This window comes from Pongo abelii, chromosome 12 (genome assembly GCF_028885655.2).
Source record: "Pongo abelii isolate AG06213 chromosome 12, NHGRI_mPonAbe1-v2.0_pri, whole genome shotgun sequence".
Classification (NCBI taxonomy): Eukaryota; Metazoa; Chordata; class Mammalia; order Primates; family Hominidae; genus Pongo; species Pongo abelii.
In genome coordinates this window covers 84,977,334-85,004,170 of record NC_071997.2, presented here as the reverse complement: position 1 = coordinate 85,004,170, position 26,837 = coordinate 84,977,334, and the positions used below count along the sequence as shown (strand labels likewise).

General features: G+C 47.0%; 2 protein-coding genes across 3 annotated transcripts in view; one reads left to right on the top strand and one right to left on the bottom strand.

Annotated features, from left to right (window-relative positions):
• The window catches only part of MSH2 (mutS homolog 2), a 306,776-nt gene that overhangs the window by 122,416 nt on the left and 157,523 nt on the right, over nt 1-26,837 (top strand). Inside the window, exon 17 of one of the 2 annotated variants that reach the window (XM_054548212.2) lies at nt 12,243-13,369. The exons of the other annotated variant lie outside the window; for it this stretch is intronic. Coding sequence (XP_054404187.1) covers nt 12,243-12,256 — 14 coding nt within the window. The 3' untranslated portion in view covers nt 12,257-13,369. Of the gene's footprint in view, nt 1-12,242; nt 13,370-26,837 lie in introns of those variants that run through there. 2 annotated transcript variants of the gene reach the window in all.
• The window catches only part of KCNK12 (potassium two pore domain channel subfamily K member 12), a 54,401-nt gene that overhangs the window by 12,926 nt on the left and 14,638 nt on the right, over nt 1-26,837 (bottom strand). The gene's annotated exons all lie outside the window — the stretch shown is intronic.

Sequence of the window (26,837 nt, the reverse complement as noted above, 5' to 3'; positions counted from 1 at the left end):
TTTAAATTTCCATTGACCTAAAATTTTTGTGGTGGGCACTGCAGCTCTCTCCTTACCAATCATTCTCCCAACCTGTACTATACTGAGTAGCAGCCAGGCTACTTGGAGAACAGACCCAACTCCAGGAATGGGCTCTATTAGTCTAGGCCAATCAGGATAATCCAGTTCCTTACCATGATTGGCTCAAGAATGGGTAGACCTAAGTCAACCAGTGCAGAGCATTTTCATGACTACAGAGAAGCCATGAGAAGGCTGAGGCGTGGACTCAGTGGGCAGGGATGGAAAAAGACGCACAAATACTGGGCATAGCCCATGGCTCATTAGGGTTGCCAGGTAAAATACAGAACACCCAGTTAAATATGACTTGGGTAAACAAGAAATCATTTTTTAAGTATAAGTATGTCCCATAGGACATACTTATACTAAAATATAGTTGATTATCTGAAATTCAAATTTCACTGGGCATGCTGTCTTTTTATTTCCTAAACCTGGCAACCCTACTCATGACCCCACTTGTCAGCTTGGTACACTCCTCTGAGAAGCTTCTCCCAATATCCCTATCTCATTTGATCCTTCCTGACTGGCCAGTGTTGGGATTAAGAGCCTCACTTTAATAATCAGGGAACCCAAGGCTCACACAAGGCTGAGCCCTGCCCAGCCAGGCCAGCGGCCAGGCCTCCCCATGTCCCTCTCCGAACAGGGAGGAGTGGGAGATGGGGGAGGGCTGTGGGATGGAGGGCGGGCCTGCCAACAGCCTGCTCTGTGGCTGGAACTGCGACATCGCCTCTCTGGGAGTAGGAGGGGGCTTCTGGCCAGACTCAATGGAGGAGGACTGAACACTTGAGAGGGCACTGGGCCAGAGACTTCCCTGGGACATGTGCCCCAGCCCTGGTACCTCAGGGCTGCACATGTCAGCCTTCTCCATGTCACACCCCCGGGGAGGACAACCGACCACCGTGGACAAGCCCTGAACCTTTTGGGAGAGCTGGTGCTAAAAGAATGGCTGGAGAAGTCATTAAAGCACTTACTGAGGACTGAAAATGCGGAGGGTATAATAACCGCTGCTGTGTATCGAGCCTCACTATTTCCACGCACCGTGCCAAGTGCTGCATGCGTATCGATTCATTTAATCCTCACAACAAGTGCATGAGGCTCCGTGTTTTCATTGATTCCAAGTCACAGCTTTTTTCCTCTCATATTAACATCTCTAAAATCATGCATCTTACAGTCAATGGCCTGATAGTTTATTTGGCAGTATTTTAATCTTAATGGTACATACTATGATGGTGTGTTCATAACCAATAGTGTCTTAGATTTGATGAACTGCAGTGGGGATGATTATTGTCCCCAGTTGTGAGATTAGTAAACTGAGTTGCATTTAACAGATAAAGACACTGAAGTTCAGTAACTTGCCCAAGATCACAAAGCAAACACATGGCAGAGATTTGAAACTAGAGGAAGGAGCTTGCAATGTGATAAAGGAAAGCCACAAATGTACAAGAGTTTGGAAGAAGGAGAGGTAGGTTGCTTTTGGCAAGAGGAGCAATTCTCAATTCTGGCTGCACAATAGAATCACCTGGGGACTGAAAACAATCCCCAATCCCCGGGTGCATCCAGACCAGTTTAGGTCAACATCAGAGCTGAGGCCTTCCTGGTGGAATGATTAGGAAAGACATATGGAAAAAGAGATATTTGTGTTCAGTCTTAACAATTGGGTGGGGCCGGGCACGGTGGCTCACACCTGTAATCCCAGCACTTTAGGAGGCTAAGGTGGATAGATCACTTGAGTCCAGGAGTTCAAGACCAGCCTGGGCAACATAGTGGGACCCCATTTCTACAAAAAATTTGAAAATCAGCTGGGCGTGGTGGCATGTGCTGGTGGTCCTGGCTACTCAGGAGGCTGAAGTGAGAGGATGGCTTGAGCCCTGGAAGTCAAGGCTGCAGTGAGCCATGACTGCACCCTTGCACTCCAGCCTGGGTGACAGAGCAAGACCCTGTTTAAAAAAAAAAAAAAAAAAAAAAGATTAGGTGGGATTTCAAGAGATTGACAGGGAGCAGAGGCCAAGGCTTAGGAAAGGCATCCTTTGCTGGGAGAGTGCAGTGCCCAGGGCCATTGGGCAGGGTGAGGCGGTTCAGCCTGCTGGTGAAGCCTGGCCCATAGGAAATATCCAGTGACTCTGGCTGATGGAGCAGGGGAATCTGTGGAAGAAGGCAAGGGACAATGCTGGTGAGGCAGGAGAATAGGGAATTGGGGTAGCCAAAGGTTGAGGCATAAGAACAGCGGGTGTAGCCAGTTCTAGGCAAGATTAGGCAGCACACAGGCCACATCCTCACTCCTATGATAACAAGACAGAAGTTTCCACTTCAGCCTCTGATTGACTTGGGCCAAGCTGTCACTTCAGCCTCTGATTGGTCACGGGCCAGTCCTTCATAGGGTGTAACTAACCCTAGGCCACTAAAGGGCACCTAGGGGTGCTAGCAAATTCTTTTAGCTTTATAAAAACCCTGGGGAGAGGCGGAGGTTGCAGTGAGCTGAGATCACGTCACTGCACTCCAGCCTGGGTGACAGAGCGAGACTCCATCTCAAAAAAAAAAACCCCCCAAAACAAAAAACAATATTCATTCATTCAACAAACATTTATTTACACACGATGTAGCAGGCTGTCATAGGCATTAGGGATACACCTTTAAACAAAACAGACAACATTGACTATCCTGGAGCACACATTCTAGTAACAATAAGCAAACATAAACACATTTGTAAATAGCATGAAAAAAAAAAGCAACAAAAACCCTGGGGAGCACTGCAATAGGCTCTTGGGCCACCTGCTTGAGTCTGCTCCCACTTTGTGGAATGTACTTTTGCCTCAAAAGTGACATAAATCTGTGCTTTCATTACTGTTTTTTTTTTTTTTTTTTTAAAGTTTATTCTTGTAGACAGGATCTTGCTCTGTCACCAAGGCTGGAGTACAGTGGTATGATCTTGGCTCACTGCAACCTCTGCCCTCTGGGCTCAAGTGATCCTCCTGCCTCAGCCTCCAGAGTAGCTGGGACTACAGGCACCCACCACCACACCTGGCAACCGTTCTTTTGTTGCTTTGTCTTTCATTGCTTTATTCTTTTGTTGCTTTGTAAGGTTTTTTCTATTCTTTGTTTAACATGCCAAGAACCTGGAAAACTCACAGTCAAGGCCTTCCATCTGGTAACATTGGGAGCACCTCCTAGCCACCTGGGACTCAGGCTGACCCTACAGCTTTGTGGAGTGAGCATTGCCTGGCACTTTTAGGTGCCAGCATCCAAGCCTACCACCTGGCATTGTGCCCTGCTCTGTAGAAATTTCTAGGCTTTGGTAAGCCTCATGCTCAGAAGACAAACTCAGCAAGTCTTCACTCCTGCAGTCTTGGGAAGGGCCTCTCTCAGATAGCTGAGAGCGGAACTAGGAACAGGGATGGTGGTGTCAGGCTCTGGTGCCTCCATCTGCTAAGGGGGTGACATGGACACATTCCTTACCTTCTTGGACCCTTGCTTCTCCCTCTAAAAATGGCCCAATGCCCTACCTCTTCATTTATTTATTTATTTTTTATTTTTTTAAGACAGTCTCACTCTGTCGCCCAGGCTGGAGTGCAGTGGTGCGATCTTGGCTCATTACAACCTCTACCTCCCAGGTTTAAGCCATTCTCCTGCCACAGCCTCCCAAGTAGCTGGGACTACAGGTGCGTGCCACTACATCTGGCTAATTTTTGTATTTTTAGTAGAGACGGGGTTTCACCATGTTGGACAGGCTGGTCTCCAACTCCTGACCTCAGGTGATCTGCCCACCTTGGCCTCCCAAAGTGCTGGGATTACATGAGTGTGCCACTGTGCCCGGCCCACTGCCCTACCTCTGAATGTCACTGTGAGGATTAAATGAGGATATAGTTCCCACATGCATCCCACAGTGCCCGGGACATAGTAAGCTCCCCAAAAGCACCAAGCTTAGCTGGGAAGCACGATGGGTGAGGCATAGACCTTATTTCACAGCAAAGTGGCTCAGGTGAGGCAGGCAAGGAATGGGCAAATCACGACATGACATATGGATTTCCATGGCAGGGAAATGCCCCTGTAGGCACACTCAAGCCTGGCTCTACCATTGACTCGCCGTTCTCCTACCTCGCTGGGCCTCCATCTCCCCACCTCTGGGCTCACTTCCTGCTTTGGCGCCTGCGCTGGGTAGGAGGCCCGGCTAGAGGTTAGGCACCATCTTTTCCAGTCCCCAGAGTGAGAGTGTGTGTGTGTGGGAGGGATATTTTAAAATGGGGCTGTTGTGGAAAAGCTGAGACCGTGGGCTGCTCTATTTGTTGGCGCTTGCTGGTTTGTCTGATTTGCAGAGCTGGATGGACTGCTCCCTGAGGACAGAAGCTCTTGGTTTTCTTCCCTCCAAAGCCAGGTGTGGGTTGGGAGCATCCAGTGCACCCCTCTTGCATTGGGTGCGCAGTGATCCGGACAGAGAGGCTTCAGTCAGCCAGGCACAGAGAAAATGGCCCTCTGCCCCTGTTCTGCTTGCTTTTGTCTTGTTCTCTGGGGGCCTTTGAGGTGACTTTCTTCATTTGATGACAACAAGATGGGAGGCAAGGACAGCTGAGGTAGCAGGAGTAGGGGAGCTGGGGACAGAGGATGAACCCCACAGGCTGAGGCCAGTGACTTCTAACATTAGAGAGGTTTTGGTTAACTGTGAGCAAATTCAAGTGACTTCTTTGAATCGACTTTGTACCTCGGCGCAGCCTTCCTTGCTAGTGGGGCTGACTTCCACCACCCCCCACTCTGTGCTTTATCTCTGGGATTAAGGTTTTTCTCTCCTCACCAGAAATCATTCAGCAAAATGAGTTATTAAAAGCCGGTTAACCACTCCTGCCTCCGGGTAGCTCCCGTTTAACAACCTCTCCTGGGGAGCAGCTGTCAAGCTCGGCCCCGAGCTGGAGGGAAGATGACTCATTTACATACAGCCCATCTCCAGCCCCCCCTCCCCAAGATCTGTCCCTGTCTCCCTGATGACTAATCCTTTCCAGGGATGAGATCACTGCCCCTTCTGCCCCCTCCCCTCAAAAGAGCACAGCAGAGCAGAGCCCTTATCTCGGCCCAGAATTTTGGGAGAAGACTAAATCCAAGACCAACGGAGGCCTTTGATGGGACAAAGATGTGACTGATGAACCCGGAGTGAGGAGCAATGAGATGAAGAAAGCTCTGCCCACCTACCCCGTCCCTCACTCCTCCCACCCACCTCAGGGCGCTCATGTGGGGCTTGTGTGGGGAAGAGCTCCGGGGTCATACCACCTCTCAGAAGGGAGACAGACCAGCCGGCCGTGAGGAGGAGGTGCTCAGAGCAGCAAGACAATGTCAATTCAATTACTTTACCTCAACTCCTCTATCACACAGGAGGAGATTTTAAAAGGAAGTCTCTGGTGGTTTGTAAAGCAACGAATCCTGCTCTCAAGTGGATAGTTCCAAGCCCTCTCAATGAATTCAGTTTTATACACCTGGAGAAGCACACCCTCGTCCTTTCCATGGAGCTACAAGCTGCATCTGGGGGGGCTCAGTGCCCAGGCTGAGGGGGCACACAGAGCCCTCAGGGACGACTCAATGCACAGAGGCCACTGCTTAAGGGCCCAGCTCCCTCCAACTGAGGTGTCCCCATGCTTGGCCTTCCCACAGAAGCCAGCCTGGTTGGCTGCTTCAAAGGAGGAATATAAAGATGAGGAGCCATGATGAAAACAAACCCACACCTTTCAGCTGCAGCCAGGGAGGTGCTCTAGAGGCCCACGGGGAGCTGTGTGTCTGCTTTGCTAGCCCCTGACATGCACCTGTCCTATGGGCTGGTGCCCACAGCACCTCAGCACATGGGTCTCTCTCTCTTTTCATCCAGCCCAAAATGTCAAAGCACAAGGGTCTCTGTCAGGGCCTGGCTGTGGTCACTGCACTGCGGCTGAGGGGTAAGGCGCACCCCTCCTCTAATGGGGGCACACCCCTCCTCTAATGGGGGTGGGGCTGGAACTAACGGCACATTCCACTCTCAGCTGCCACAGACAGACGGGGAGGTTGATGGCCCGCACACAGGAAGTGAGGGATGGTGGGGACTGAATTTATGGAGCCCCTATCCCAGACCAAGCACTCTGCTGGTACTTTCACAGGTGTAATCCCCAGAGCAGCTCCTGGGGGAGGTGTCATTATGCCAGTGAGGAAACCAAGGCTCAGAGAAGTAAGGCAGCACAGGTCCCAGCCCCATGCCCACAGCTCTTTCCACTCCACCACTTGAGGCCTGACTCAGCCTTAGGTTCAGAGAATGCAACTGTGATTTTTCCCTGAGATGAGCATTCAATCATACTGCGCCAGGGTACTTGCTGTGGCCAAAACGCCTGCCCTGGATCTGTGGCATGACTTTCTGTCAGACCCTGTGCGACAGAAGATGGAAGCTGAGGTTCAGAGACGTTAATGACCTTGAAGGTCAGGGTCACAGAAAATGGCACAACCGGGATTGCAACTCAGTTCTGCCCAATTTCAAATCTACCTTCCTGCCACCTCCTTGCCTTGCCTATTGCCCTCCTCCCTTCATATGACCTGGGACCCAGACTCCCTGGTTTTCTGGAAATATTCTCTCTCCTTTTGGCTCATTCTGCGCACAGTCCCAGTTGGTGTTATTGAGGCACAGCTCTGCCCAGATCACTCTCCGGCTCAGCTGCCCTGAGCTCCCCAGCCCCACCTTTCAAGTTCAGGAATGACTTATTTCCTTTTCTCTTCGCCTGTCTGAATCCTCTCCATCATCTGACAGCATTTTAAGCTCACCAGGCATTTAATTGTGTGCTGTCTTGTGACAGCCCCTGTCCTGACCATTGTCCCAGAGATTTAACCCTTTGTGTTTTTCTGTTAGCTTGCCAATGAGGACATGGCCCATTGTCTTGGACTTCTTGCCACCCTCCAGAATGCAGGTCTTCAGGGAGCAGCTGCTAAATTCCCGACAGAACTGGCAGTTTGTCCAGTGATCACCAGCAGACACTGTACCAGAAACATTGTCTCCATCTTAGTTTCAGTTAACTCAACATGTTTTTGAGACCTGCTGTGTGCCAGGCATGCGGGCAAGGGAAGGAAGACTATGGTGAATAAGATTGCCCACAGACCTCCAGGAACACACCTGTAGTGAAACACAATTGAGCTTACTGGCTCACTGCAATGAGGAAGCTTGGCCACCATGGATTCTGGGGCATCTCAGTCAGAGGGTATCAAAGAGGGCTAATTCTAGGAGTTGGGTTTGAGTTCTTGGGTTAGGTGATTTACGGAGGGCTTAAGGAAGCAGGCTTCGCTCTGGATGGGATGCTGCCAAAGAGCGGGAGTATTTCTATGACTGGGCATCTTAATTCTTAGCTGGAAGATGGGAACGACATAGCGAGGCCAAGCTGTGATTGGCCAAGAAGCAACAGTTGCTCATACTAACCAGATGAGGGATGTTTGGTCTTTTTTGTGGTTTGGACGATGTTCTTGTTTTGGTCTGTGTTTGGACATGATTATGGGGTGAATGGTCTTGGTTTTCTCTCACTCCATCTTGGTCATAAGGCGGCCTTGCCTGATCAGGGGTTCTGTGAAATGCTTATGCTCCATGGCAGATCCTCCCAGCCCCACTGTGAGTGCCAGGCCAGCTCTCGGCGCTCAGGGGCTGCCTTCATCTTTCTCAAAATGCTGCTGTGCTTTGCAGCCCATAATAGCATTTTACTGGATGCCATTCATTATTTTTTGTAAATGAAATTCTTTCCAAGTGTTCCAATTTACTTGGCTGTGTATGTGCATGTGTGCACACACACGTACTTAATTCCGTACATGGAACACACTGCTCAGTTGTGAAAATATGGGTGATTTTCTTTCTTTTTCTTTTTTTTTTTTTTTTGAGATGGCATCTTGCTCTGTCGCCCAGGCTGGAGTGCAGTGGCGCGATCTCAGCTCACTGCAACCTCCGCCTCCCGGGTTCAAGCGATTCTCCTGCCTCAGCCTCCCGAGTAGCTGGGATTACAGGGGCCCGCCACCACGCCCAGCTAATTTTTATATTTTTAATAGAGACGGAGTTTCACCATGTTGGCCAGGATGGTCTCAATCTCTTGACCTCGTGATCCGCCCGCCTCGGCCTCCCAAAGTGCTGGGATTACAGGCGTGAGCCACCGCGCCTGGCTGTGATTTTCATTTTAAGTTTCTTCTATTTGCTTTTATAAATATTTCACATTTTCTATGGTGCAAATGGGATAGTTGCTACTTTTGAAACCGTAAGTTCACCCCCAACAAGCACTGTTAAGTTCATAAATAAAAATGAATAAGATATGATCCCTGTCCTCATACACAATGACCACAATGCCCTGTGAAAATGACAGCAAGGGAGATGTCAGGGGTTTCCAGGAAGCAAGAGAAGAGGTTTGGGAGGGTGTCCCAGAGCAGGTGCTATTGGAACTGAGTAGTGAAGATGCCTTAGCCAGGAGATGGAGGCAGTTGGGCACAAGGTCTGCAAGGTCCAGGTTGGCATTCAAGGGTTCAGGTGTCATGTGGATAAGACTTTCCAGGGAGCACGTGTGGTATGAGAACGAAGGCCCCTGAGGAACTCCAGTATCTAAAGGGCAGAAGAGGAGTCTATGAAGGAGACCACATTCATTCAACAAACATTTATTGAGGGCCTACTATGGCCAGGAACTGTGCTAGGCCCTTGGGATTTAACAGTTATCTAAACAGACAAAGTCCCCTACCCTCAAGAAGCTTACATTTCAGTATGGGAGACAGAATAATAAACTACAAACAATTATGTGGCCTGTGAGAAAGTGGCAAGTGCTACAAACAATAAAAAATAGAGCAGGCTAAGAGGGTGAGGAGTGTGCGGGCAGGGAGGAGGCAGGTCATGGTTTTAAGTAGGGTGGGTCCAGGGAGGCCTCGTTAAGGAACCGATGTTTGATAAAGGACTAGGGTAAGAGTGTTTCAGGCTAGTCAACAGCACGAGCAAAGGCCCTGAGGCAGAGGGGCTGGAAACAGAGAAGAAAAGAGTGAAAAAGGACTGGGCATGGTGGCTCATGTCTGTAATCCCAGCACTTTGGGAGGCTGAGACAGGTGGATCACTTGAGGTCAGGAGTTTGAGACCAGCCTGGCCAACATGGTGAAACCCCGTCTCTATTAAAAATACAAAAATTAGCCAGGCATGGTGGTGCATGCCTGTAATCCCAGTTACTTGGAAGGCTGAGGCAGGAGAATCATTTGAACCCAGGAGGCAGAGGTTGCAGTGAGCCTAGACTGCACCACTGCACTCTAGCCTGGGTGACAGAGAAAACACTGGACAAAGAGATTAGCCAGCAAATCCCTCCTGCACACTTTCAGGGCAAAGTTTAGGTGATACAAATGTCCCTGAAATGAGAAAAACCATGACTTTCATTTGATTTTAATGTGAGGGAGAAACAGATAAACTAGTGGTTTTACAAAAAGAAAAAGAAATATAATATTCAAGTAGATTTCAAGCAACAGCAGATATGCTGAATATATTTGATAACTGTCTTCTTTTTCTCTGTCAGCAGAGTCTCATACAATTTTAAAAGGAAATTAGATTAAACGAACACCCATCAACATCTTTAATAGCCGCAAGCAATGTGGAGCAAATTTTTTGTCTTATTTAATGTGGTCATCACCATAACCCAGTAAAGACAATATCATCATTGCTCCCATTTTGTAGACAGGGAAACTGAATCCAGGATAAATAATGTAGCTTGCATGACACCAATCTTCCTCAAGTCTGAGCCAGAATTTATATCTCCCATTTCTCAACCTCATCTCTCAAGCCTATAATCTTTCAGTTATAAGAAGGGAAACACTTGAGGGTGTATCAGTTTGTGTTTTGTTCATAGTGTTTATACGCTCTCAATCAAGCACTGTTTATTAAAAAAATTTTAGGAGGTGGTAGTCAAAAAAAAAGTGTCTCTGGCTGCAGTACTGGGGACAGACTGCAGGGGTGAGTTCAGCGAGTCTAGTTCAGAGGCTGTGGATCAAACAGGTGGGGTGGCCCAGACCAGGGGAGTAGCAAAAAGGGGACTAAGGAAGGGAGGCCAAAGGGAGGCCACAAACGCAGAAGAGGATGAAGTTGCTGAAGCTAGAGCGCCATTCAGGAAGGAAGGAATGAGGGGGCAAGGGGTCAGAAATTTCTAGAAGAATCTAGTAAGATGGAAACCTAACAGTTCTACTGGGATTTGGCAACTGAGAGGAAGCTGGCTCTGTGCAGGAGAGAAGGGGGCACCACTGTGTGGATGCCAGACTGCGGAGGGCTGCAGAAGGAGCCGAAAGGGGAAGAAATGGACGCAGGTAGGGGAGGCTGCTATTAAAGCCGCTTCCCAGGGAGGCCAAGGACATCCACAGCTGAAGTGCTCAGACACTGCGTTTTCTTTATCTCAGAGAGGCTGTGTGACTTGCCCATGTATGAGTACAGTGGCTAAATCACAAGCCCTGGAGTCAAGGGTTTAGGTTGATCTAGCCCCCACTACTCACTGGTGGCTGACAGCAAGCTACTCGCTATGCCTCAGTTTCCCCATCTATCAAGTAGACAGCACTGCCTTACAGATGGTTGTGAGGATCAGAGGGGAGGGGACAGTTGGTGGATTTAGCAGAGTGTGTGGCACAGAGGAAACACTAAATATGCTTCTTCAGCTCCTTATCAAGGTTAGGCCTCCACAAAGGGTGGAGCAGGGAAGAGAAGGCCTCACCGGGCAGACCTATCTTGGAGAAGACACAAGCAATGGTGCTAAAGTTTCACAACAGTGTCAACCCCCTCCCTCACATGTGTACTCACAGCTACTCACTTTCCTACTCTGTGCCAGCCATGAGGTGTAGTCACTGTGCCTGGGGGCTGAGTGTCCGGCCTGGGACGTGACAGGACATGGGCTCACCTGCTCAGGGTTTGAATGAGACCCCGGTAACCACAGCAGTAAAGACCCCTCAAATGCCATCTCTACATTAAAATGGGTGATCAGAAAATAGCAGGTGAACGATAGTGCCCTCACTGCCCACAGAAGTGCCTTCAGTCAGATTTAGTGCTCCATCTTCTGCCTTTCTGAAGGGACAGTGGAAGCATCCATTTGAAGACTCTTCCTGTGTCTTCTGCAAAACCAAAGAAAAACCATCACTGCCGATGTCTCTCTTTAAAGATCTGTTAGGCTAGGCACGGTGGCTCATGCCTGTCATCCCAGCACTTTGGGAGGCCAAGGCAGGGGGATTGCTTGAGGCCATGAGTTTGGGACCAGCCTGGGCAACATGGTGAGACTCCATCCCTAGAAACAATTAAAAACAAACAAACAAACAAGCAAACAAAAAGCAAGCTGGGCATGGTGGCTCACACCTGTAGTTCCAGCTACTCAGGAGGCTGAGGCAGGATTGTTTGAGCCCAGGAGGTCAAGGCTGGAGTGAGCTGTGATTCAACCACTGCACTCCAGCCTGGGCAACAGAGTGAGACCCTGTCTCTACATAAATCAGTAAGATCCATCTGTGCAATTCCTTCCTCCTAGAATTCAGAATCTGAGGTGCTGGTTTCCTGAGGACGCTTGCGACTTGCTGCCTTTTATTGAACCCTGAGTGCCCTATTGCCCAGTTTGAGTGTTCCAATGGGAAGTGCAGAGCCGCTGTGGCCATTCATTGCTGTAGAGCTGTGCCCCAGTACCTGATACATCCCTCACCCTTTTCCAATTGATTTTTAGCTTCCTTCATCCCTCCCTCTTTCCCTTGTCCTCTTCCTGTCCACAGGAAGCCTGTTGGGAGCCTGCTATGGCAAGCACTGTGCTAGGACACGGTCCTGCACTCTTAGAGTTTGGGGTTCAGTTATTCCAGTTTCAGCACTTAACATTCATTCAGATGCTTTGTGGAAGCAAGCTGGCTTTTAGTCACCAGCAATAGCAATTTCTGAAAATCACCAAGCCACACCAAATATATGAAATATCTTTCTCTAAGGTGGTCTTTAAAATTTGGGCTGACTCTCTTCCCTCTAGGAATGTTCTGATGAGTTTCAGTCTGAAGGCAGGGAGATGGTCTCGGTGACCTCCTGGGCCCCTGTTCTGGGCTGAACTGTATGCCCATAAATTCATATGTTGAGATCCTAACACTCCGGTACCTCAGAATGTTATTGCATTGGTAGAAAGGCTTTTTAAAAAAGGGAATCAAGGTAAAATGAGGCCATTAGGGTTAGCCCTAATCCAATATGGCTGGTGTCCTTACAGGAAGAGAGTATTAAGACACAGACATACACAAGGAAAACCACATGAAGACACGGAGAAGGTGGTTGTCTGCAAGCCAAGGAGAGAGTCCTCAGAAGAAACCAACCCTGCCAGCCCCTTGATCTTAGACTTCTGGCCTCCAGAATTGTGAGAAAATACATTTCCATTGTTTAAGTCCCCCAGTCCGTGGTACTTTGTTACGGCAGCCGGAGGAGACTGGGGCCGCCTGTTTGCTTGGCTGCAGAAGCCCCACGTGGCTGCACCCTGGCTCATTCTGTTTTCTGTAGCAGCAGCAGCAGCGGCAGCAGGGAGCCCAGGATGCAAAGCTTGGTTTCTGAGCCCTGATCAGGAGGCTGTGTTTATATTTATCCTGCTAACTGCAGGGGACTGTTTATTCCCAGAGAAATAACCTCCTGGGCAGGATAGGGGCAGCCAAAGAACCAGCTGCTTCCATCAGGCCTGCTGGGCTCCTCCAGGTTCTCATCATACCACTTCTGTTGAGGCTGTCTCTGATGCAGCTCTCCTCACTCCACAACAGGCTTGGGCCCAGGGGCACAGCCTGGTCTTCCTGAGGATGCTCAGACGCGGAGACCGACCGCTCCTCACAAGCACCCTGGCACATGCACAGCCCAGGGACTGGAGCCTTTGCAAACAAGTCACAGTCCTAGTCTGAGATTCAGTGCAACACTAGGCGCTTAGTAGATGCTCAATAAACAGAACAACAAGGATTTTTTTTTTTTTAGTTTTAAAACATTAGTCTACCCATGCCTTGATAAACTGTAAAATGCCTCTGCCACCCATTCTCCCTTCTTGCTCCCTTTCATGGGAGCTCTGAGGGGAGGGTCTCTGGGGTGGGTTCCAGCAACTCTGGGCCGTTCTGGGGTCCTGCTGCCAGGTTGAGCTTTCAGAAGCCTATATTTCATCTGGGCCCAAGTCACACTACACAGATTTTTGTTTTATCAGAGAAATCACTGCCACACTGTGACCCTTAAGGTCCTCAGCAGGGATGGCGCGAGGTGAGAGTATCAAAGCCAGGTGAGAGCACTCAGATGGCGTCTGCCTTTGAGCATGTGAGAAGCTCACTCATGCACAGTGACAAGCAAGAAAGACATGGGAAACTGACAGGTTTTCATCACTGGCTAGTGAAATCACATTTTTTACTTCTGGGCCAACAAAAATACCTGGGTCAATTCACACATTGGCATGAGAATGAGTTCTTTTTCTTTTTATTTATTTATTTAGAGATGGGGTCTCACTGTGTTGCCAAGCCTGGAGTGCAGTGGCTACTCACAGGCACAATCATAATGCGCTACAGCCTCAAACCTCTGAGCTCAAGAGATCCTCCCACCTCAGCCTCCGAGTAGCTGGGACTATAGGTGTGCAGTGCTGTGCTTGGCCAACGTGTTATTTTTAAAGGAATTTTTTGAGGTGGGAACTTTAATTTACTTGAGCAGATGTATCAACGTAGCTGTGAATAAGGAGCTACCAGGGCATTAGACTGCAGACTCTGACACGCAACAACCACCACCACAACAAGCACAGACACCTACTTTTTTTTTTTTTTTTTTTTTTTAGCTCTGATTACTACACTGTGTTGCTTTCCTCACTGAGGTTTATGTGGGGTTTTCTGGTTTTAGAAATCATTTTCACACACGGTTTATTTACATTTCTTCACAACCACCTAGTGAGGTAGGCATTATCCTCGGTTTTTAGATGCACAATCTGAGGCTCAGAAAAGTGCAGCCTAAGGTCACTTTGGGAATAAGTGATAGAGGTAATGTCAGAATTTGGGTCAGAGACTCCACAAGGGCTGACCCTGCTTGCGGGTCTCTGAAGACACTGCAGAAACCTATGGGAAGCTCTGCTGTATTGCTGGGTGCTCCTGTTCTGTGGCAGGACAACCTAGAAGGTGATAGGGGGTCTTCTCCTAGACATGTGCTCTGTTGGCTCTTTGGGAGAAAGGGCAGAGTGGGGGATCAGGACGGTCATGCAGGCTGGCACTGCCCAGGGGCTGATCTTCCAGGAGCTGGGCTAGCAAGCTGGGGATGGGGGATGGGTCATTCCCTCCTTCTCCCCACTGTCACTATAATTCTGGAGATCTGTAAAAGGATGTTTAACATGTTTAAAGTCTTTGTTTCCCATCCTTCTGCCAAGGATTGAGATATCGCCCACCCAGCTTCAATCCTCATAGCTACTTCTGCCACTGATGGGAGGAGGATTGAGGTTCTTTCTACCAAGGAGCCAGGAGGATGGCTGTCACTGCTCCTGGAAGCAGGGACTCCCAGATGTGGGGGTAAGTACCCAGGGCCCACCTTCCCTCCACTCTTGGTGGCTTCCAAAGGCCAACATTCTAGAAAGCCCACCACCCATGTCTCCTCTCTTTCTATTGGAGTGACTCTGCTGCTTCAACAGAGTATTAAAAACAAAGACAGCCTTCCACCCTGACATCAGACACACAGACACACGAGCACTAGCATCTTGTACTACCCTGTGCCCCTACTCCCCATCAGCATACACGTGGTGTTTCGGGGATAAAGCTACACCAAAGGAACCCTCCCATACAGGCTTGGTACAGTCTCAGCCTGTAACGCTTCCCTTTCGAAGAGCTGTCCCTCCAGCAAGGCCTCATAACCCAGGGAACCCCTGGCATCTCTGCCAAGGGCATAAACCATATTAGCTTTGAATTATAAAGAATGTTTACCGAGAACCACACTTGGGAAGACCTTTCTCTTTCAAACCCTTTCTTCCCAGGCCCCAGTGATGGCTAACATCATTGTTCGCAGCGTTCCTACTGAAACACATTGGTCGTGTGTACTTTCTTGTCTAACTCATAGATTGCAAAAGCTATAATTTCATGGGATTTGTTTTAAGTGCCCTTTTCTGGCAGATGTAGGCTCAGTATGAGCACTCTGTAATTTTCCAGCCTCCTAAATGGCCCCCTGGCAGCTTACATACCGCATGGTGTAACCCACCCTTTTCCTATCCCGCAGACAACCCAATTACTCACATGGTCTTCACCAGGGCCCTCCTGGATGGGTCCCCCAGGCTAGGTCCTGTGGGGGATGCAGTCGTGCTTATAACAAACCATGGCACATCCTCTCTGAGGAATACTATGCATCCAACAAGAGGGATGCTTAGAAAGTTGATTTTGACATCACATACCAATACACAAAAACAAAACCCAAAATTCATCCAGAAAATAGACTCAAGGACAAAAAAATCTCTGGAGTACTATTTTAGTGGTGAAGCTAAAGGCTTTTTTTCCCTCTCACTTTTTTTGCTCTTCTCTCTTTTTCAAATGTTCTATAAGAAGTATCTATTATTCAAGTGAATTAAAGACCACTCGTTTTGTCATTATTTTTTAAAGGCAGAGTCTCACCGTCTGAGTGGGGAGGGAAGTCATACACAAGATAGGAGATGGCAAGGTGCTAGGAGGTCAGATCATCACTGGCAGAAGGCAAACGAAGGAGGCGGCTCCATGAAGCCTGGATGATGAAGGTGGGCTCCAAAGAGGAAGTGGGCCTTAGATACATGAAGGGTAAAGGACAGGCAGGGATGCTCCAGGCAGGGAGAATGCTATGAATGAAGACTGGAGGGACAGTTCAGGGTCTTGCTGACTAGTTTGGCTGGAGGAAAGGCTGCAGTGAGGGTAGCATTAGCCACACTCGGGCTTCGAAAGGCTGGGGACCACCGAAATGCAAAGTAGCTTCCCCTGAAAGAAACCAGGGAGGCTGCTGCCAGAGAGTGGACCCTTTGGGAAGCCTGGATACAGATGGATGTCTTTTCCCAATTCAGTCATTTATAAGTAGCTCATATGTCTCTCAATTCCTCATCATTTGTGCAGCACCAACTTTGTGGGGAGTAGGGGGACTGGCTATGGAGTCAGGGACACCTGGGCTAGAATCTCAGCTCTGTCACTTGCTGGCTCTTTGATCTGAGAAAGCCATTTAACCTCTTGTTGCCTCAATTTCCTCATCTGTAAATGAGATGTGAACTGTGCTCACCTCCACAGGATGCTGATGAGAATTAAATGAGATGAAGTGTGTAAATGCTCAGCATAGTGCTAATAGCATGACCACCTCAAAATGCAAGCCATTTGTGCTAACTGATGGACAGTAAGGAACAGAATTTCTAAAGAGAGTAGATAAGAAAAAAATAGAGAAGAGGAGGTCATGGAATATAAAGCCAAGACTGAATTGCACTTAACGTCTTTTTTTTTTTCTCAAATAATTTGCTCAGGGCTGGGGCAGCCAGTATCATCTACATGCTCTCTCCCTCAGGGAGGAACCCATCCAACGCTAAACTTCCAGAGAAAGAGGCAACTATGGACAGGGAAAAGCTGTAAATGAAGCAAGTGTCATAAGTTCTTCAGTAACACCCTCTCTCTTATTCAAAAACTTCCAGTGGCTTCCTAGGGTCTAGAACTGTGAGTCCCAATGATTGGGCTTGGAATCCTTTGGGAACTCTGCAGTTATTGCAAAGGCATATCAATCTACTTGGTCACCAATTGTTGTTTGCAAGCTTAACTTTCTCCTACATGGTATATGCTATTACTTTCCAAAAATATGTAAATAGTTTTCTGATGAAGATGCACTTAAAAGTGCTACTGAATTAATTCAGAGGACTTTGTGTGTTAATATGCATTTTCCCTATTAATTAATGGATACTGAACGTATACGTAAGTTCCATCATATGGGTGCTGTGAAACTATTCCTCGCATTTAAAGCGATCCTCATGTTTAAAAAGTTGGAAGCAGTCTAAGCAAAATGGCAAAACCCTGTCTCTACGAAAACTACAAAAATTAGACAGGTGTGGTAGCGAGCACCTGTAGTCCCAGATACTGGGGAGGCTGAGGTGGGAGGATCTTTTGAGCCAGGGAGGTTGAGGCTGCAGTAAGCTGTGATCATGCCACTGCACTCCAGCCTGGGTGACAGAAAGAGACTCTCAGTGTAAAAAAAAATAGTTGGGAGACTTCTGGTTCAAGATGATTATTTAATTACCTCAATTTATCTACCCTCCCTCTTAAGACCCTATTTAAATGATGGTAAAAGGACATAAAGGTGTAAACTAGCAACAACACAGGGAATGGGCAGAGGGTTTACAGTGGAAGGGCCCGAGAAGTTTCAACATGCTTGTGCAAGATGGACAGCTTGAGAGAGCTGTAACTGATGAAGGCAGGTGGAGAAACCCACAGCTCAGAGGGAGTACAGCTGAGAAGGGCAGGGAGGGGAACTGCCCCGAAGAACCCTGGAGAGACTTGGGTGTGGCAAAGGCCATATAGATAATGGCTGGCTGCCCACCCTCTGCCCCAAAAAGAAAGCCCACAGTCCACAAGCCCCGCCTATGCACACCAAGTTTCCAGTCCAATTTTCTATTTTTAATTCTTAAATGTGAGTGGACAGCCACAGTTCAGACATTTGAGGAAAGCCTGTAAGCCCTCTCTTGCATCTTCTCCTATCTTAGCCTCCTTCATCTTCAAGGGCACTGTGGCTCAATCTTCAGATCTCTTCTTTTCTGGCTCCCACGATCACGCCCTGGGACTCTGTGGTTCTAACCTTGACAGCAATTGAAATTACTCTCATGAAGAGTTTTACAAAATGCTAATTCATAAGCCCCCACTTCCAGAGAGAATGATACAGTTGGTTAGGGTACAACCTGGGCATCAAGGCTTAAAAACTTCCTGGTAATTTTAATATGCAGCCAGGGTTGAGAACCACTCTCCTAGGTGATCTTTTCTTTTTCTTTTTGCATCTGGGTCTGGCTGTATTGCCCAGGCTGGAGTGCAATGGCATGATCATAGCTCACTGCAACCTTGAATTCCTGGCTTCAAGTGATCCTCCTACCTCAGCTTCCAGAGCCCCCTAGCTGATATTGGCAGGGCTTTATTTATTTATTTATTTATTTATTTATTTATTTATTTATTTTTGAGATGGAGTCTCATTCTGTCACCCAGGCTGGAGTGCAGTAGCATGATCTTGACTCACAGCAACCTCTGCCTCTCTGTTTCAAGCGAGTCTCCTGCCTCAGCCTCCCAAATAGCTGGGATTACAGGCATCTGCCACCATACTTGGCAAATTTTTATATTTTTAGTAGAGATGGGGTTTCACCGTGTTGGCCAAGCTGGTCGCGAACTCCTAACACATATGAGTGGTTCTCACTCCTGGCTACATATTAGAGTTGATATGGCTTGGATTTGTGTCCCTGCCCAAATCTCATGTTGAATTATAATCCCCAATGTTGGAGGAGGGGCCTGGTGGGAAGTGATTGGAACATGGGGGTGGATTTCCCCCTTGCTGTTCTCATGGTAGTAAGTTCTCATGAGATCTGGTTGTTTAAAAGTGTGTAGCACCTTCCCCTTTGCTCTCTTTCTCCTGCTCCAGCCATGAAGGACGTGTCTGCTTCCTCTTTGCCTTCTGACATGATTGTAAGTTCCCTGAGGCCTCTCCTGCCAAGCTTCCTGTAGCTTGCAGAACCGTAAGCCAATTAATCTTCTTTTCTTTATAAATTACCCACTCTCAGGTATCTTCTTCAGTGATGATAACATTGCTTTAGCCAGGGTTAAGAACCAGTGGTCTATAGGCTGGCAAATCCCAAATTTGTATCTCAAACCCAACCTGTCCCTTGAGTTCTAGACTTGCCTATCCACTATCTAACTGGCATCCAGCTTGGAAGTGGAAAAGTCATTTCAAAATTAACATTTCCAAAACCAAGCTCTTGATTCTCCCTCCCAACCAGCCCCTCCTTGATTCTACTTCAGCCTTCCCTATCTCAGTAAATAGCAAATCCATTCTTGCAGTTGGGCAAAAGTCTTAGAGTCCTTTTTATTCTTTTGCTTTCTCTCACACCCTACATCTGATCCAGGAACAAATCATGCCACCCTACTGTCAACACTTATCCAGATTCTACCCACTGACTTTCGCTTCAGGCCACGAGGGCGTAGCTGAATCCAGACTTCCCTCCCACCATAATCAACCAGGAAACCGGAAAAAGTCTATGAGATAATTATTTTCAGACATTGGAAAAAAGGTAGTTCAGGATTATGGTCCCTGAGAGAAGGGAAACAAACAAGGTGAGCCCTTCAAAAGCCCTAGTTTTTGCCTGGTGGCAGTTTTCAGACAGCCACGGGAGTGGAGAGATCCAGACAGAGCCCAGAACTCTTGCTGAATTGAGGGGAGAAATTCAAGTTCAGGGAGGATAAAGCAGCTGTCACTGCTTAACTGCTGTAACTACTGTGGAGCACTGGAGAGGAAGGAACTATCAAGAAAAAGGACTCCAGAAATCTACTAGGGGTCCCTCTTTGTTATTCACAAAGGTCTGAATAACAATCTATGCAGGTATAGGGTAAAACCTAGGAAAAAATAAGACCAAGAAAAACAACTTCCAGGAAATAACAATTTCCAGAGAGCTGTAAACCAAACAATTTCCAGAGCCCTCACAGAGCCAGAAATCACCTGAGTTCCTATCAGTCAAAGGTGGAAAGGTTTCTCTGAATCCACAAGGCATTCAGTAGAGACCCCAAAAAGGTTATTCTTTAATAGTGTGGCTCGTCTAGTCCCAGAGAAAAGACTCCTTTAGCCCTGCCTTTAAAAAGCTTAAAAACAAGTCTGGAAAATATCAACTGATCTATAAAGAACTGTCTGGCAGAACAAAGTCCAACCCTGCTTGAAAGAGTACAAAACAATCAAGCATCAACAATGTAAAATTCATAATGTTCTGATCTCTAATAAAAAATCAGATATGCAAAGAAGCAGGAAGATGTGACCCACAAATAAGAGAAAAATAGTCAATAGAAACAGACCCAGAAATGCCAGAGATTATGGAATTAGCAAAGGCATTTAAATACCTGTTAAAATATGTAAAATATGCTCAAGATTTAAAGGAGAAACATAATGATGAGAAAAATGGGAAAAACTTTTTTAAAACCAAGTAGAATTTCTAGAGATGAAAAATATAGGGGGCTGGGCGCGGTGGCTCACGCCTGTATTCCCAGCACTTTGGGAGGCCAAGATGGGCAGATCACGAGGTCAGGAGTTCGAGACCAGCCTGGCCAACATGGTGAAACCCCGTCTCTACTAAAAATACAAAAATTAGCCAGGCACAGTGGCAGGCGCCTGTAATCCTAGCTACGCAGGAGGCTGAGGCAGGAGAATTGCTTGAACCCGGGAGGCAGAGGTTGCAGTGAGCCGAGATCGCACCACTGTACTCCAGCCTGGGTGACTGAGCAAGACTCCACCTTGAAAAAAAAAAAAGGAAAAATATAATGTCTGAAATGAAAAATTCACTGAATAGAGTTAACAACATACTAAAGACTGCTGAAAAAGGTTGAACTTGAAGACAGCAATAGAACTATTCAGAATAAAGCACTGTAACCAAAAAAAGACTGAAAAGAGCCTCAGCTACCTGCAGAACAATGTAAATTAAGACCAACATATGTGCAGTTGGAGTTCAAAAAGAGAGGATAGGGTAGCAAAAATAATATTTGAAGCAATAATGTCAATCTTTCCAAATTTGAGAAAATTTATAAACACACAGATCCGAGGAGCTCTATAAACACAAAGGAAACTACATAAAGGCACATCAAAATCAGCTTGTTGAAAGTCAGGAATGAAGAGAAATCTTAACAGCAGCCAGAGAAAGGAGGCACAATTACTTATAGATAGAGAAAAATTTCACAGTCTTCTTTTTTTTCTTTTTGAGATGGAGTCTTGCTCTGTCACCCAGGCTGGAGTGCAGTGGCACGATCTTGGCTCTCTGAAACCTCTGCCTCCCGGGTTCAAGTGATTCTCCTGCCTCAGCCTCCCGAGTAGCTGGGATTACAAGCGTGTACCACCATGCCCAGCTAATTTTTGTACTTTTAGTAGAGACAGGGTTTCACCATGCTGGCCAGGCTGGTCTCAAATTCCTGACCTCAAGTGACCCACCTGCCTCGGCCTCCCAAAGTGTTGGGATTACAGGTGTGAGCCACCACACCTGGCCACAGACTTCTTACCAGAAACTATGCAAGCCAGAAAACAATCTTTAAGGTGCTAAAAGAAACAGGAAAACAAAACAACAAAAAAAACCCCACACTTCAGTGAATATGCATTTCTTTTCTGAAAGATATAATCACTTCTCACTGGCTCCACCAAACATGCCCTGGTCCAAATCATCATCATCTCTCACCTGGAATATTTCAAAAGCCTGCTAAGGAGTCCCCACACTTCTATATTTCCCCCGTAGTTTTTTTTGAACAGCAACGAGTGATCTTATAAATCAGATCATGTCACGCCTCTTTTGTCTCCCCGCTTTTTTTAACCTAAGTTTTGCCTCAGGATCTAATCATGCTTCTTCTCAAAATCCTCCCGTGGCTCCCCATTTCACTCAGAGTAAAACCCAAAGGTCTTGCCGTGACCTGGAGACCCTGCATGACCTCGTCTCTGGCTACTGCTCTGACCTCACATGCTAACTCCCACTCGCCTCTCCTCCAAACACTATTCCAGACACACGGGCTTCCTTGCGGCTCCTCCAGCAAACCCTGCAAGCTCCTCCTAAGGGACCTTGGCACTGGCTGGAGCCCTCTTCCTCCAGGCAGCCACATGGCTCACTCCCTTACTTCATTCCAAGCCTCCACTCAGGGGTCACATCATCCAAGAGACCCTTTCAGACCACCCTACTTCCATCACTTTATTCTTACCCTGATTTTGTTCTTTCTGCAGCATTTACCACCACCTGACATTTATTTGTATGTTTATTGTCTATCTCCCCCAACTAGAATGTTAGCTCCATAAAGTAGGGACTTTGTCTACTTGTTCACTGCTGTATCCCTGGGGATTTTCAGTTGCTGGCACATAGTGGGGTGCTCAAAAAATATTTGTTGAATAAATGGATCAATGGGGATCATGTTTTCTGGATGCCAAATTAGAATACAGGGCCTGCTAACTGTTCTGGAAAATACGACGTGTGAAATCAGTATTACCTCCTACCCCACACGGCACCATATTTTTCTGGAGCTCTCCAGTTCTAGACTCGTTGACACATAAAAATATTTTGGTGCTAGTCCTGGGGAAGGCAGATCATTAGTTTAAGATTCAGTTCTAGCCACAGGCTGCACTGTGCATAAATCTAGGGGACTACATGGAGTTCTGAATGACGTGTCTCACTACAGCGGCATTACAGAGAAAGCCTGGGAATATTACAAGGGAGTAGAGCCAATGCCTTGTAGATACTGGCTCATTCAATCCTGCAACACCTGCCTCCTCCTGAAGGGCCTGCATCACCTCCTTCCTTCTTGTTCGGCCCTGGGGACGACCAGTGGCGGGGAGGCGGGGGGAAGGTCAGGAACTGAGATAGAATTTATCAGCGTACTGGCTCCGAGTCTGCAGCTAGGATGCCCTTTAGCCATAAACAGCTATAAAAGAATAAGTTTTATGGAAAAACATTAAAAAAGAAATAAAGCAAGAATGTAGATGGAAGTGAAGGGGACTCTAGGGACAAAAATGCTATGAATTAAGGTCATTGCTACACACCAACCTCTGCTGCACCCCCGCCCCCACCAATGGTAGTGCCTTTCCCACCTGCAGGGCACAGGGGGCTGCCCTTAGCAATCTCTGAGCAGTGAGGGGAGGGCTGCCCTGCTGAGCCCAGCTTTGGAGAAGGGGTATCCTCCTCCAGTCTCAGCCTGCTTCATTCCCCACTTTCTGTGTGGCTGCAGCATCTTCAACTGCCTTCCCCGCATTATGAGAGATGCCCACAAATCTCCAGATGCATTGTTAGAAACCCTGGGGCCCTGTAGAGCATGGCGGCTCACGCCTGTAATCCCAACACTTTGGGAGGCTGAGGTGGGCAGATTACTTGAGGCCAGGAGTTCGAGACCAGCCTGGCCAACATGGTGAAACCCCATCTCTACTAAAAATACAAAAATTAGCTGGGCATGGTGGTGCATGTCTGTAATCCCAGCTACTCGGGAGGCTGAGGCACAAGAACCACTTGAACCCAGGAGGCAGAGGTTGCAGTGAGCAGGGATCGCACCACTGCACTCCAGCCTGGATGACATAGTGAGACTCTGGCTCCAAAAAAAAAAAAAAAAAAAGGAAAGAAATCCCCAGGCCCACGGTCAGCCCCTTTGCCTAGATCTTCCTGTGTGGGCATGATGTCAAGAAATGAGGGGGGAATAGAGAGCAAGAAGACCCAAGATCAGCAGAGGTCATGTTGAGTCTTGTTGAGTGCCGATAACAAAATTCTGTCTTAGGCTCCTGAAAATATCTCTTACCCCCTTTTTTTTGCTCCTTTCCAAAGGCCACATGATCCCTCAGTTCCTATCCCTAGTCCCCTCTATGCAATTCATCCTGCCACAAATATTCAGCATCCTGGGCTGCCATATAAACAAATGAACAAATATTTACTGGTTCTCAGGATATGCGAGGGTCCTCCCCACGACCCTGTGAGGTAGACCTCATTGCGAAAGTATACAGCTCTTCAGTCTAATGTGACAAATTCTGCTCTTTGTTTAAAGTGTGAACACCAGTAGCTATAAAATAAAATTATAACTCATAACTCATAGATTATGAACCACTTAGAGCGCATAAAGAAACAATTCATGTTGGCAGTCCTCTTGAATAAGTTTGGAATCATATAGCAGTTCAGAGCTGAATATACAAACTAAGCACATATTCCTCAGTGATTTATCACTGATAGAGATATATAAGCTGTATTTTTTGGTTGGGGGGGGGACCCAGGATCCCGCTGTGTCACCCAGGCAGAAGTACAGTGGTAAGCTCTTGATAAAGTGAGGGGACAGTTGATAATGGGCTGATTTAATGTTTGAGGTGAACAGCCAAAACAAGGGACTTCACAATTATCTGGTTGTTTGAAGGCAGTTCTAGAGACTAACAATTTAGACTAACGAGGTTGCCTGACTTAACGGCATAACTATATAGTGACTAAAGTGCCAGAATCTTCTTCTAAAACAGTCATGATCACATTACACCCCTGTTCAAGAACTCCAGTGGTTTCCTGTTGCCCCCATACCAAGTCTAAATGTTTCCACCTGGCTTTCAAAGCCCTCCAATATGACCTTAACCTATTGAAACAGTTTCACCTGTCATTGTTCCTTAACTTGCCTACCCTGCAACCTGAGAGGTGACATCAGACATACTGGAAAGAACAAAAGATCTGGGGTCAGAGAACTCAGCTCAGGGTTTAGCTTTGCCACTTACATGTGAACTCAGCCAGATCATCCATTAATAAAAACATAAGCCCACATTAGAGTGCTTATGAAATACCAGGGCCAGACTAAGTACCTGCATTCATTGTCTCATATAATTCTCCCAACCACCACATGATACAGGTGTTATTATGATTCCCATTTTATAAATGTTAAAATGGAAGCTTTGGAAGTTCATCTATTCAACAAACACAAGGTACCGTGCTAGGCAATGGGAATATAATAGTGGACAAGAGAGACAAGAACCCTGTTCTCATGGTGCAGGGAGTGAGCAGAGGTCAGGCAACAAACAAACACATAAACACATTATTTGTTCACGAACAGGATGATTTCCAAAAACGGTGCATGTTCTAAGGACAATAAGGCAGAATAGTGTGAGGGACAGTGACTAGGGGTTAGTGGGAGACATTACTGTAATCAGGGGGACCAGGGAAGGCTCCTCAAGGGTGACATTTTAGCTTTAGATATGAGGCTTGAATGTGGTTAAGAGAAGTCAGCCATGCCGTGACTCACAGAGCAGTGTGCCAGGCAGCAGGAACAGCAAGTGTAAATGCCCAGAGGTCTGATCTGGGTAAGTCCAGTGTGGCTGTAGTGCATGGAGTGAAGGGGAAAGCAGTGCCAGTGAGGCTAAGAGGGGGCACGGCCAGGTTATGCAGGGCCTTGAATGTCATGGTGAAGAGTCAGATTTTGTGCAACAGGAAGTCATTGAAGGATTTCAAACAAGCAAAGGACTTGGCCTGACTTCCACTTTTAAAGATCTCTTTGGCTGTGTGTGAAGAACAGGCTGTCAAGGAGCATAGAGAAAGCTGGGGGATTGGTTAGAACACTAACTTAGTTGCCCCAGCAAGAAATGATGGTGACAGTTGGAGTAGACTGGTCGTGATGGGCAGGGAGACAAGTGGATGGAATCAGAATGTATTATGCGGACTGAGCTGACAAGAGTTGATGATGAATTGGATATGAAAGTTTAGGAAAAAAAGAGGAATCAGGACAACTCTTTATATGGATGACATTTATTGATATGAAGACTCATGGAGCAGTGTACCAAGGAGCAGGAACAGCTTGTGAGGGGAACAGTCAAGAGTGGGATATGGTAGGAATCAGGAGTTCTATTTTGGGCTTTTAAAAGTTTTGATACATATTGAATATCCATGTGTAGATGTCATGTGGGCAGTTGGACCCATGGCTCTGAAGCTTATTGTAGAAGATGGGTTATTCATCAATAGATAAATGGGTTAAAGCCAAAGGGTGTGAAGGGGATCAGAGTATGCCATCCCCAAATATGTCACTTTGGCACAAGGATTGTTTTGAGCTGCAGGCAATTTGGAAGCAGCAGATGCAAAGAAAGCTCCTTATCCTCCCCTCTCTGCCTAAAGGCAGGACATAAATTTCCCTTTGCCAAGATGTCGTCCTTCCCCTCTCTGTACTCTTAATCACTGGGGACCCCATTATCACTCCAGAGATTGTACAAGATTGAGTCTGCATAACAAACCTTACTAAAACCAAAGCTTATTCTCCATTAGTTTCCCCCCTATATTTATCTTCCCATAATTTACCACGTCTAGAAGTCCAAACTCCTTTTATCTCATCATTACTTCACAATTTATCACTCTTTGTTAAAATGGTATACAACTTCTTTTTAGATAATTACTTTTCTATGAAGGCCTCCATATGTATATGCAATAAATCTTTTCTCCTATTAATCTGTCTTTTAATTCAAGGCCCTAGCTGCTGAAAATAAGAATATGTAGGGGAAAAGCTTTTCCTCTACAGGTGAGAGATTGTTTGGAGACAGTCCTGAGTGAGGACTGAGCATGGGGCCCTCTCATATTGAAAGGTCACATAGAGATCCAGCAAAAAGGACCATGGAAAGCAGCCAGTGAGGATCAAGGACAGCATGATGTTCTGGAAGCCAAGAGAAAAGAGGAGTTTGAGGATAAATGGTCACCCATGTCAAATGTTGCTGAGATGCTGAGGACAGGCAAGTCATCACTGGATTTTTTAGGAAGGGGGCCACTAGGGACCTTACAATAACGTAGTCACTGGAAAGGTGGGGCTGGACTCCTGATTGAGGTGGATCCAGGGGAGAAGGGCAGGTGAGGGAGATGTTGACTATTCTTCTCAGAAGCTTTCCTGTAAAGGAGGGCAGAGAAATGGGAAAGTAGCAGGAGGGTGATGCAGGGTCTATTAAGAAGGAAGAATATACATGTTTGCATACCAATGGAGTATAAATTAACAATGCATGGGGAGTGGGTAATGACAGGAACTAAGCTCTGGAGGAAGTTAGAGGAAGTGAGACCCAGTGAAGCTGGCATTTGTAAGTGGGCACTTCATCCACTGTCACAGGAGAGAAAGCAGCTCCACATGGTGGGTGGATTTAGGGGTGTGAAGATAAG